The 12,443-nt window shown below is 34.6% G+C and overlaps 1 protein-coding gene across 3 annotated transcripts in view; it reads right to left on the reverse strand.

The window, feature by feature from the left end:
- Positions 1 to 1,579: 1,579 nt before the first annotated feature.
- LOC136026140 (uncharacterized) overlaps positions 1,580 to 12,443 on the reverse strand; it is a 76,653-nt gene continuing 65,789 nt past the window's right edge. For all 3 annotated transcript variants that reach the window (XM_065702442.1, XM_065702440.1, XM_065702443.1), the window contains exon 2: positions 1,580 to 8,928. In XM_065702442.1, the coding sequence (XP_065558514.1) occupies positions 7,959 to 8,928 (970 nt within the window). In that variant the 3' untranslated portion in view covers positions 1,580 to 7,958. The remainder of the gene's footprint in view (positions 8,929 to 12,443) is intronic.

Genomic DNA, 12,443 nt, shown 5'->3' on the forward strand with positions numbered 1-12,443 from the left:
TACCCAGAACAATCCGTAGGCGATTTCTTGTGGAAAACATCTAGTAAATTTTCATCCGGTTTCGGAGCGCCCATGCCTCAGAGCCATATTTGACCACTGTCATGACTGTAGCTTCCAATATTCTAATCTTGGTTTGCAGAGTTATCTTCCTATTCTTCCAAACTTTTTTTTAACTGTGAAAAAAAAAACACCCTGAGCCTTAACTATTCTACTTATAACATCTTCACTACTCCCACCGTTTTTACTAAAAATACTACCAAGATACGTTGCTGCGCTCAACTTTCCTGGAGCGGAACTGATTATTGCTCTTGCACTAAAACGCTTCTGTGTAGCTGTGGCTGGACTCACAGAAATACATCTCGTCGAAAAGGAGTCAGAGGATATCAGTACAAAAGAATTCACCTGATTGGTTCTGGTGACCCAAAAACAGAGACAAACGGCGTAGGCCTTGTGCTAAACTCTACGACAAAGTCTTTTTTCTTACAAGTGTGAAAAGTAGACTTTTATTGTGTGCTATGCTCCCACTAGGCTGAATACTGCAGATGTGAAGGACCATTCTATGCAAAGCTCTCAATGACCCCGTTTAGAGTCTTATTGCACGACATTATCACTTTAGTGGGACACCTTAGCGTGACATACACTGGCAGGGAGGGTGTGTGAAGAAATGTTCCCGACCCTCTAGCTTCAGACCCATTGAGTGACAAAGGAGACTCAAATTTGATCTAAGTAGCCTAGCGACCACTGCGATACAGCAAAAGTATGCTCTCGATATCTCAAACTGGTATAGCTGCCATCAAGACCAGGATGACTCCAAAATGGCATGGAACTCCCCCAAAGAAAAAATACTGAGAAACACACTGAATATCCCCAAGGGCCGTTCGTGATCGAGCTGCAAAATAAGGCCCACCCATCAAACAACAGTTCATATTACAAAAGTGTCAATGACACGTGTAATAGTCTACTGCAGAAAAATAGAAAGACCTTTGTTGACAGGAAATCCAGTGATTTTGAAGATGCTGCTAGGAAGGGAGACGCCTACTCACAATACAAAACCTCTGTTCCCTAAGTGAAGGGAAGCCTTCCACTATGAGCCGTGCTCTGTCTGTTGATGGTAGCATCCTGGATGAAAATGCATGCCTGCTCCCTGCCAGAAGCAGCCACTTTTTAAAACTTCTAAAAACAGAAGCAGTCACACAATCAGGCCCTCACCTGATTCAATCAGCCTTGACCACGCCTGAGGTGGCTTCCAATCTCGTATCACGACAGTCTAAAGCCTCCGAGATCAAAAATGCTGTGAAACATTTAAATCATAATCGAGCCCTTAGTGTCTATGGTAAAAGGGCGGCGAGAGGGGGTCTGGTTACCCTCCAGTCACGTTGACTCTTAATAAGTGCACTAGGATTATTACTTTTAAACTGAATGAGTCCCCTCCAAAGTGTTTACGACCACGCCTTCCGTATGAAGCGGCTCTGAAAAAAAAAAAAATCATAAATAATCCATTGAAGCCTTACGGTTCTTTTCTATAGACAAAGCTAGAGCGCTGCCTCAGAAAAATTAAGTAAGAAAAGGTTAGAAAGTGTTAATTCAACAATGATTTATTTTTCAAAAATACTTATAGAACTCGATAAAATTAACAAAAAATGAAAAACAGTAAGGACACCTAGATATGCGACGGAAGTTTAACAACATTTGAATATATATCCATACTGAGCAAATTCATTGCATAAAAATAAGAACAAAATAAATTTAAATGACTTAAAATATCTAAGGCCTATTTTTAGTAGGCCTCCGTTAAAAATATGTTTTAAATGTAAAAAAAAAAATTATTCATTCTACATCTTATATATAAGCCACACATTCATCAAGATTTGAATAAGATCAAGAGAGAAACGAAAACAGCAAGTCCCAAATTTTGGGGGTACATTTAGGGAAGGCTCAAGTCAAAATAGCAGTTTAGTTTTAGATGATATAGATTCTCCGAAAGGTAAAAGTATGTACATTTGCTTTTAATTAAATAGCCCGAAATCAGGGCAATTGATGATTCAGATCGCAGTAGCAAGGGAGTGCAGGGATGGGGTCCTCATCCTTAACTGATTTAAGGGATACAAAAATACACTTAGCAGCTGTTTTCGCATTTTAAAACGTAAAACAATTAATTTTTTTTGGCAAATGTGGCAAATTTCCCATATACATATTTTGGCTGTGTATTATTTCCCTTAATATTTAAGGCCAGAATTCTTTAATATATTATAATTTAACTTAGCAATAGATCCAAAAGCTGTCTGTAATCAGACTTGTGTCATTAGACGGGGTAGTTTGACTTAAACAAGATAACTGAAGTACTCTGGAGTAATTTGATAGCCGTTTGAAAGCAGTATTACAAAGTGTAGCTGGCTTTGGTTATTTGAACAAAAAGTTTTATTAATTCTATTATCTTTCACATTTATAAAAATTCAGATTTTGGACAGAATTGAACAAAAGTGCAAAGACCCAATTGGTGGGGTGGGGGGGGGGATAGAATAGCAATTGTTTCAAAAAGGCACAAGGAATAGTCGATATTCAGGGTCAAATCATGTTGACGTATCATATAAACATATTCACGAGATATCTAACATAGTATTGACAATTTTCCAGTCAATAAAAAACAATTTAAATACAAAGGACTTTATCTGAGTTTTGATGCCTTCATTGCCATAACAGATGAAAATTTAAAAGAGAGTTAAATGCGTTTCTTTTGTCAATCTAGATGGCGATCTTCGGTATTTGTACCTTGGCTGTAGATAGACGTGAGTACTATCAAACTAAACAAACTATAAGTCACAAGCCGGCAGAAGGTTCTATGCTTTCACTAGATTTTATATTAGCAAAATTCGTCAGATTTTCCAACCAAGTATCCTAGTCCGAATGAAAAATTCAACAAAAAACCAACAACACATTCAGGATAAAATAAGAAAGCAGAGATTCCGGACACGGTCTAAGTAATTGTTCTCCTAAGATCAAAAGTTGGTCAAGAATCTTAATTTCAGGCAAGTTCATAAAAAAATGTTTCATAAATCTATTGAAACATTCAAGTAAATGTAGACAGTCTACTTGGTCTAACCCCCGGACCGACCTCTAATCAGTGCTGTTTCTAGGGCGGAGGGTAAACTGGGCAGTTGCCCAGGGCACCGTGGTTTGCGATGCTGGTGAATTACCCACTCTGATCCATTTTTTTTTACTTTGATTTTGCTTTTTTACTTATATTTAAGTCGGAAGAGGGCGCTTTAATTAATTTGGCCTTGGGCACCACCAAATCTAGGAATAGTCTTGCCTCCAATAATTGTATCCGACATCTAAGAATAAACGATGGTAAGCAGTCATCAAGGTTAGAAACAAAACAAAAGGTTTTCAAGCTTAAGTTACCCTGAATTACCATCTAAGTACCATCTAAGAAATCTACTTCTTTGACTTCAACAATTTGTTCGATCAACATCTTATATGTAAAATAACAGTTTCAGTGTCATACAAGTAATTCAAAATTTTAGACAATAGAAATACTTTAGGATCAATCTGCGACAGGCAGAAGGATAACTGAAAAAGGAATACTTCCTTTTTTAGACAAGTTTAGATCATCTTTCAATAATAAATCTAAATTACATCATTACTCTGACTTAGTGAATGAATAGATGTGAAACTAAGGAATCCATTTTAATATGAGTATCTTATCCTCTCGCTGCAAATTACATTAATAGGTTTGTCGCAAATTGCATATCTCAGAGAGAAAAGCCTTGAATATAATCAACAATAAAAATAGATGACGCTCGGTAAACTTTTCATATATATTTTCTCCTTCTATGTTGCAAGCTTACACAAAATAATTAGAAAGCTACAGATTGATTCTTTGAAGTCTTTATGTTGAGGTGGTTTTGTATAACAAATTTTTATCAATTGATTGCTTTAATAAATGTGAGGGATAATAGACTTGTCACAAACATACGTCTCATTTCTGATTAATTGCGAGATACGAAATGTATTTAGTATGTGTGCTAAAATCTTTTCTATTGTGTAAAAGAACAAGCGAATATAAAATCAGTTTTTTTTTTTTTTTTTAACAAACTAGAAACAGAAGGGATAACTTGGCTAACAACTTTTATGGTAAGATTCGATGTGCCATCAATTACTTGACAAAATACTGCAAGTCTACAGTCACATAATTCTCTGATGTCAATTTCATTAGAACTGTTGCCAACGCATTGCAATCGTATCGTTTTTTGGTGCACTTTGGTACAATGCTGTGCATTCCAAGATTTTTTGGTACAGTATAAATTTTCTTGTAAATTTGTATTTGCTTGCTTCTTTCTTACTTGGATATCTGTTTAAGTTTTAGTTTGTCAAAAACTTTATTTTTATTAATGAAAATTTTTAACCTTTGGCTCAGATGGTGCAAATTATCCTGTCGCGGTACGTTTTTACTCGAAAAACTGGTACAATTTACTTCAAACAGTTGGCAACCTTGGTCATTAGATCATACACTGTTAAATGATTTAATAGGGAGTGTAATTTATCATAAAATAAACATTGTTCAGTAAATCAGTACTTATTCTAGCCAAAGGTGTTATCAGACTTCAGAATTGATGGTCTAAGGCGGCCATTCAAAGGTGTAGGGAGGTCTTTCGCCTGGGTAAGATAATTTTAGCGTAAGCCCTTGCCCTCATCCCTTGTAAATGTGAATATAACATTGTCACATTCAATGACAGTATTGACCCAAAATACAGTTATAAATCGAAGTTCAGGGAATTAAAGTTACAAAAGAAAGTGACTAAAGCCAAGTGCAAATAGTTGAAGAATGTTTCACTCATAATTAGCGGGTATTTTTATTAAAATACATCAGCTGCAATTTCATAATCGACGCTAAGCGATAGCAATACAACTTTATGCAATCACAATCTATAATTTTACGAAAAAAATTTATACTTCGATATTAATAACAAAACAGTTAATTTACGCAAAAATTGATTTTTTTGTCACTTCAACTAATAATGAAAGTTCCGTAGCGATAAAAGCGAGAAAAAGCAAGAGTTATAGAAATCAAGCCTCTTAGGAGCTTTGGAGGTTTTTTTTTTACTTTTTTGCCAAGGATTGTGTTCATGTTTTCTAACAAAATATACTTCCAGTAAATAATTAAAGGTAAATTATAGTACCTTCCTTTTTTTAAATGCTAGAGTTTATGGGAGAGTAGAGAAAGATCCACAGAACCTCCGATAAAAACTAAAAGCAGTTCCTATAGACCAATGAATGCAGCAAAATTAGCATCTTCAAATGATGATTTTCTACAATTGCCTGGGATTAATAATTCCAAAACACATCTATTTGTTACCCTTTGACACTTTCAAAGATTCGACTTGTTTATTTATCCTAATGATTGCTGTTACACTTTTTTAACTGGTTTGGATTTCCCTATTCACTTAATAAGCACAAAAATGTACTATGAAAATAATGTACACTTAAAACATAATTATCGAGCAAATAAATGATTAAAGTGTAGATGTGTTCAAGTTGTAAAAATAATAAACATATCCTAAAAAAAGGCTTTTGAAAAGACACTTGTTTTGAAATTGCACAGAATCGGCTAGCAAGTAAAACCAGTAAAAGAACCGTAATATGTACATAAGACAAAAAAAAAACAATACAAAATATATGGTGTGCTAACGAGGAACTTATTTTGGTGCACTTTGTGTTGGTACAGTAAATTTTTCCCAAGTGCATTATATTTTCTTTTTCCCCTCTTTTATGGGAGTGAAATTTAGCTTTTGGTACCAAAATCACTTTGTCGCAACGTGGATGCCTATGCAAACATTCTTTTTACAAAGAACTGGCTCACGAAAGAGGATGAAAACTACAAGGTACTTTTTTCAGCGAAATTTTAAATTTATGTTTTAAAACATACCATGTTTTGAATTACTGAAATCGATCTAGTCCATAATAGCATCTATTAATAACTAATGAGAAAAATTAACAAAACTTTCTACAGTATAATAAGCTATTAAAGCTTATTGGACTGTCGAACACAGTAAGACATATTTTAATTGGGGCAACCACTCTAGGACAGTAAAATAAGAAAATGTATGTTAATGAAGTCTTCCCGGGAGGCAGCCATTAACTCAAGTCATATTCTCTATTCGCTATGGAACGCAGCCTTACAAGAATCCACATTCGTCAATAAATATACTAAAACTTCCCATATAAAAATGTGGCAAGTTTAATTGCAAGTGAACGTTATGATGCTCTTATTCTGTTAGGGGGATTCCTCAGGGTAAGCTTGAAATGCTTCGAAATATTTCAGGCATTGTGGGCTAGTTTTATATAAGTCTTCTTTTGTTGATGATTCCACAGATCTACCAAAAATGAAAATTTTATGATTGCAAATTCTCAGTCACTTAGCCATATTTTTATTCTGACAAAGGCCAGATAGAAACTATTTTTGTGGGATCGAATATTTCATGTCAGATTGGGAAATTCGTCATTATTTTGTCTGTTGAAATGGCCTGGTGGCTCTTTTTGCAGTAAATATTATATTATATCCAATTCAATTTACTTATTTATTAGCTCCGTTCTCATACTGATAAATCAAGATGACGAAGGTGGTTTATATCTTCTCACGGCCATTTTAGGAAAGTAACCACAGGGTCTCGTTAATTTTGAACCAGTGCTCTTGTGTACTGTGAAGATTTAGAAACTGTACCTCAAGTCTCAACATTGAAATCAGCGACCCATGAAAATCTTCTTTTTTTGGGGGGGGGGGGTAAATAAATATACTTTTCTCTTCAAGCTCTTTATAGGTTGTGGATGTCAGGTTTCAGATAAAATGAGGGCTTGACTTTTGATAGATATACAAAATTTTGACTATAGTCACCCCCTCCCCAGTGATGGATAAAAATCAACAAGAATACCAGAATCTAGGACAGATTACTTTGTTCCTTTTCTAAACAATTACAAACATTTCACACTGAGCCATATCTATTTTTTTTCTAATCTAACATGTTTTTGGACCTTTTTCATATATTTTTTCTTGTCCTGGATTCTGGCATTTTCTTTTCATACATCAGGAAAAGGGGAAGCAGCCTATAGTAAAACTTTGTTTATCTATGTAAATTCATACTTTCATACTATCTGTAACTTGACATCCACAATCTATAAAGATCTTGAATAGAAAAGTAAGAAAAATATATTTATTTACAAAAAAAAGGTTCTCAAGGTAACGTTGGTAAATTTCCAACGTTATGGTAGCTTTGGTTATGGTAACCAACCAACAAATGGTAACTTTGTTAATCCATTTAAATTTTTTTAAAATAATAAAATATACTTGCTTTGAAAAATATTTCATCTATGAGATTCAAACCTCGATGTGATTTTAATTAAATTGTCAGGTGTCCTGACGACTAAAGTGATTTTTTCAGAGAGCATATCAAGCCAAGTAATTAGAGCTAATGTCCCACCGATACGTGCTTATGGTACACAAATAAAATTTTAATAAAACACTAATAATCAAAATTACTTCAAATAGTCTTCATACAAAGGTTCCTCTTTAAGTAACAAATGGAATTCTATAGAACTTTGGAACGTTTAAACTAATAGAACTATATGTTTAATGGTGATAAGACTGTGACGTTTTCAAAATCTTTTTTCATTTAAATTTTACCTCCTCAAAATTACAGTTATGAAGCCCTGCATTCACTGCTAGCTTAACTATCCATTATAGCTATTAAAAAACTTGTGGCATCTTGGGAAATTCACTCCTAAGTGAACAGCAAATTCCTACTCAACAAATTGCTAAAAATGGCACACATTCATACATGCTAAACAAACAAAAAATCTTTTATGATACAATACGGATGAGAACTAATTACATATGCATAATTAATCATGAAACAGCAAAGAGTATTCTCTTTTAATTAAGGAACTTTATGACAGCAGCAGGATTAGCTTCTTTTTTGTGGCATTTTTCTACCAGGATAAAAGAAATTATGAAGTATTTGAAAGTAATCAGGCTTATAAGGTGAATGAACTGTGAACATTGCATTTGGACGTCCGTTAAACAAGAAATTTCCTTTGATATAAGTTATTTTTGAGTTTGTTAAGACCTTCTTTGGTGGCTTTGTAGTAGTAGTTGTAGTCGGTTGTGGTTCTGTGACAGTGGTAGCAAATTCAGTTGTAGTTTCTATATCTGATTCAGTTTCAGCGCTTAAAGGAGGCAGCACAGTTGCACTGGGCTTTAGAAAATCGTCAGCAGGGCGACGAAGGGAGAACAAGCTGGATGGACGTCCGTTTGCGTTAAAATCAACTGGGAGAACATTCTTATCAACACTTGGAGTTCTAATATATCCAAGACCAGGAACAAAATTGTAAGGGTTTGGCGGAAGACGGATGTAAAATATTGGCGAGTTTGGCAACTTTGACAACGCTGTTGACGTCTTCTGCTTCTTACTTTTCTGCGTTTTTTTAGCACTTTCTACAGTATAAAATTTGTCGTCTTTTTCACTTATTTTATTTGTGTTTACGTTCTTTTCTAAGACCTGATATTCACTTGTCTTAGAATCGTCAATATAGTTCGATTTTATATCATTTTCCCTCTCAATATTTATTTTTGTTCCAGGGGTTCTACTTTTAAGATATGTGACTTTTGACCCTAATCCAACTCTCTTTATGTTACTGTTTGGCAAGCCTTGAGACGGCAGGCTATCACTGAGCTTTAGTGGCACAATTTCTGGGACAATATCACTACGACGACCATGAACTCGCAATTTTGTTGCTAAGTTTGATTTCTTACTGGTAAGCCCAGGGTATAATGACAGTCTTTCAGAAGGTATGTTACCAGGGTATATTCGAAGAGATGAGAACGTTGACGAGACAGAAGACAGAAGAGAAGCAAACATTATACTCAGTGAGAACCTAGAAAATAAAATAAAATCAATACTCGTCAATGAAGAACAGAAGATTCTGCATAAAAATAAAGTCATGTGTATTCGGTACAGTGTCATGTGCCATGTGTATGTGTATTTGGTCATGTGTATTCGGTACATTTCGATGTGTATACGGTACAGTGACAGACTGAAAATCTGGTAAATATTCACATTTAACGGATTCTGTCAGCTTTGTCAATCTTATGCAAGGTTTGATGGTAGAGTTAAAGTAAGTTTAAATTAGGTTATAGATCTTAGAAATGGGTTAAAACTTAACTTAACCAGATCTAATTTAACACAAACTGTCTTCACAAAACCTTGTATAAAACCACAGCTTAAATACTAATACAGTTACGAAAACTCGATTTATTTTTGAGACACAGTGCGCGGTAGCGATGCTAGCGGCTGGAGACAGGAATCTGGCACGTATTCAACAACACTATTCAAGCTTCTCATGGGTAAAATAGGAGTTTTCATAACTGTAATCCCGCCTATGGTGTTGTAGTACGATCTACGCATCGGAGCGCGGGCTTGGAGGAAGCTCCAAGTTCACAGCTCTGCACCGAAAGCTTCTCATGGGCAACATAGGAGTTTTCATAACTGTATTGGTATCTAAGCTGTGCATAAAACTGACAAAGCTGACTAAATCAAAGGAGAAAAAAAAAAGGAATTTTGGACATTTACCGGTGAATGTTGACATTCTTCAACATCAGTCTTTCACGGAAACATATACATTGCATACACATCTATACATCGAAGTTTGACGTTAAAAGTTAAATAAATTTATGGATTGGCTGGATGATCGAATCAATCTATTTATACAATTTACTTTTAATTGACTATGAATTTCGTTGGATTGACCAAGTTAGATGCAAAAAAAATATTTCAAAGTGAAAATTTATCACCTCAAGTTAAAATATCTGTATCTACAATGTCATATTTACTGAAAATGATTACTTTTAAGTCATTCAGCCTTACTTCAACACCCGCCTCCCCTTCAGCCTTATATAGCCCCAATCCACGCCCATAAAAATGCATATGTGATATAAAACAAGTTTTTTAACACTATCTTAAATACTCCAACGTGGCCTCTGAATATACCTACACATCCGAAGATATTCGTGTGAATAAAGCAAAAAAGCAAGTAGACGCATTGCCAGCATCAGTAGTTAATAATTTGTATATCTAAAAAAAAATTAAGTAATGGTCTGATTTTTTAGCGTCCTGTACTTAACTTAATGCTGTTTGAGTTCAATAAACTATTGCTGATTCCAACATTTATGAATTTAATGATAACGGGATTGTTTAACGTGGGAAAGCAGCATTTGACCCGTCATTTTACCTATGTCTTCACATGTCAAAATAGTGTTTTGTTAAGTGTTTTATGCTTTGATTACGGTTTACATAGATTTTTACTACCCTCTTTAAACAACAGCTGTTTAATTCAATTATACAGATTCATTATTTAAAATTTTTTTAGCTTAGTAATTAAAACACAATTTGGCGGGTGTTTGAGATTGTCAAAAATTTATTTTCACCTTTTTCAAACTCATGAGAGGATAGAGGAATAGTCTACTACCCCTTTTCATATTAGAAATTTAAGACTGGGTTCGTAAGGGTTGCTTTCAACAGGTTGAAACAAGAACACTGAACTCTGATAGGTAAAGCAAAGAAAAGGAAAATACCATATTACATAAATCTAGTTTAAAAAGGCTATATTTATGAAGAAGAAAGGGACAGGGAAGGGAATGGGTGAACAGGTTTACCCAACCTCAGAAAGACAAAAAATTGCATAGCCGAACACATTTGCCGATTCATATTTTTCAACTGCTCCTATTTACTAGCATAGATTGAGTCCTAAGTATCAGACACATTAGAAGATTTTCTGGAAGGTAGTTCAATTTTAAATAATTGTAGTTTTTTCTTTTAAATTATCCTTACGAAATCCAGAATCATGTCTAACGCTTCTGATAGGAATTTCAATTGGAAACAGACCCCAAGTTTCATTGTACAGAGCATTGATTCTCTCCCTCGTGCTCTGGAACGATAACTTACATTTATTGGACAAAATTGATAAATTCAAGTACCACATTGGACTAACTGTAAGCATTTTAATCACAAAACAGTGTCAGATTCTCGCACAAGGACATAGCTTGCATAGTGATGTAGATCTGGAAGGATTTGTATCCACGAAGGATAATACAATAAAATATGGTTTTTAATAGAATGCCTTACTGATTACCACAAACTAAATTTTAGCCAAATACAAGTACGGTATATGAATGAATGAATGAATGTATTTAAAGCCATTTTTCGGGCCGTATACATACATATACAACAAAAAACAAACTAAATAATTTAACACTCGACTTTCGAATAATAAGACCCTTCCGGACAAAATTTCCCACTGCTACTATATTTACTTTTGACGTCGACTTCGAAGTTCCAAGAAGGGGCTCACGACCACCCATCCTAAGAAAGCTCCCTCTTAGCTCTTTTAGCCCCTGACACCTGAAAAGAAAATGGTCCAGCCCATCAAGATCACCGCAAATTGGGTAAGTATACCGAATTTCCGGATGACACCTTTTTTTCCGAACACTATAAAGAGGGAGATAGTTTGCTCGCAGCAGCATCCATGACCTCAGGGATTCTTTAGGAATCCCTAATTTAAAATAAAACGTGTTTATGACCACGTGTTTCCGTCCAACTTCCAGAAAAATATATGATCAAAGTATTGAATATGCCACACTCTAATCTCTACTTTACGGACCCTGGTTTAGAGTTGAATTTGATAAATAGTAGGAAGGTGATATAGGCTGCTTTGGTGGTAAGAAATTTGCAGCAGTAGTTTAAAGCTGTTGGTCAAATAATACAGATACGGTAACATCATATTTGTTAAAAGTATTTCAAGCGATTGCTGCCAAAGTCAAATTTACTTAAAAAAAAAATCAATTGGCAAGTTGAGTGCAATAATAAGAGAAGAGAAAGAATATTTGTCAGTCAAATCTTTTCTCCACAACTGAAAAAGAGCCTCAAATGCAACTCGGTCCCTAATGCAGAGTCTTAGCATGGATCTTATTAACTTCTTGCTGCAATTGTCTGGTTCACAGGAATACTTGAATAAACTATATAACAATTGATCTGTATATTAGGAAGGAGAACTAATCTTAGTTTTACAGAGGGATAGTCCTCACATATTTCACAATGTCTTACTATTAAAATGACTGGTCACCTCGCTTGTCTTGGATATGTCCAACTTAGTTCGAATGCGCTTTTCAACGGCAGAATAAGTGGTTTCCAAGAATGATGTTAACATGCTTGTGCCAACAAAATACGGACAAAATCTTCTTATTTGATCTCCAACTATAGAAATTTCACGTCCATCTATGGAATTATTATTGGTTATAAGCTGTTCATTTTTATTTATTTAATTTTATATCAATTATTAACAAAAAATTAACATAAACACATCCCCTTCAAGTGCCATAGCATGATACTGAGGAG

This window comes from Artemia franciscana, chromosome 4 (genome assembly GCF_032884065.1).
Source record: "Artemia franciscana chromosome 4, ASM3288406v1, whole genome shotgun sequence".
Classification (NCBI taxonomy): domain Eukaryota; kingdom Metazoa; phylum Arthropoda; class Branchiopoda; order Anostraca; family Artemiidae; genus Artemia; species Artemia franciscana.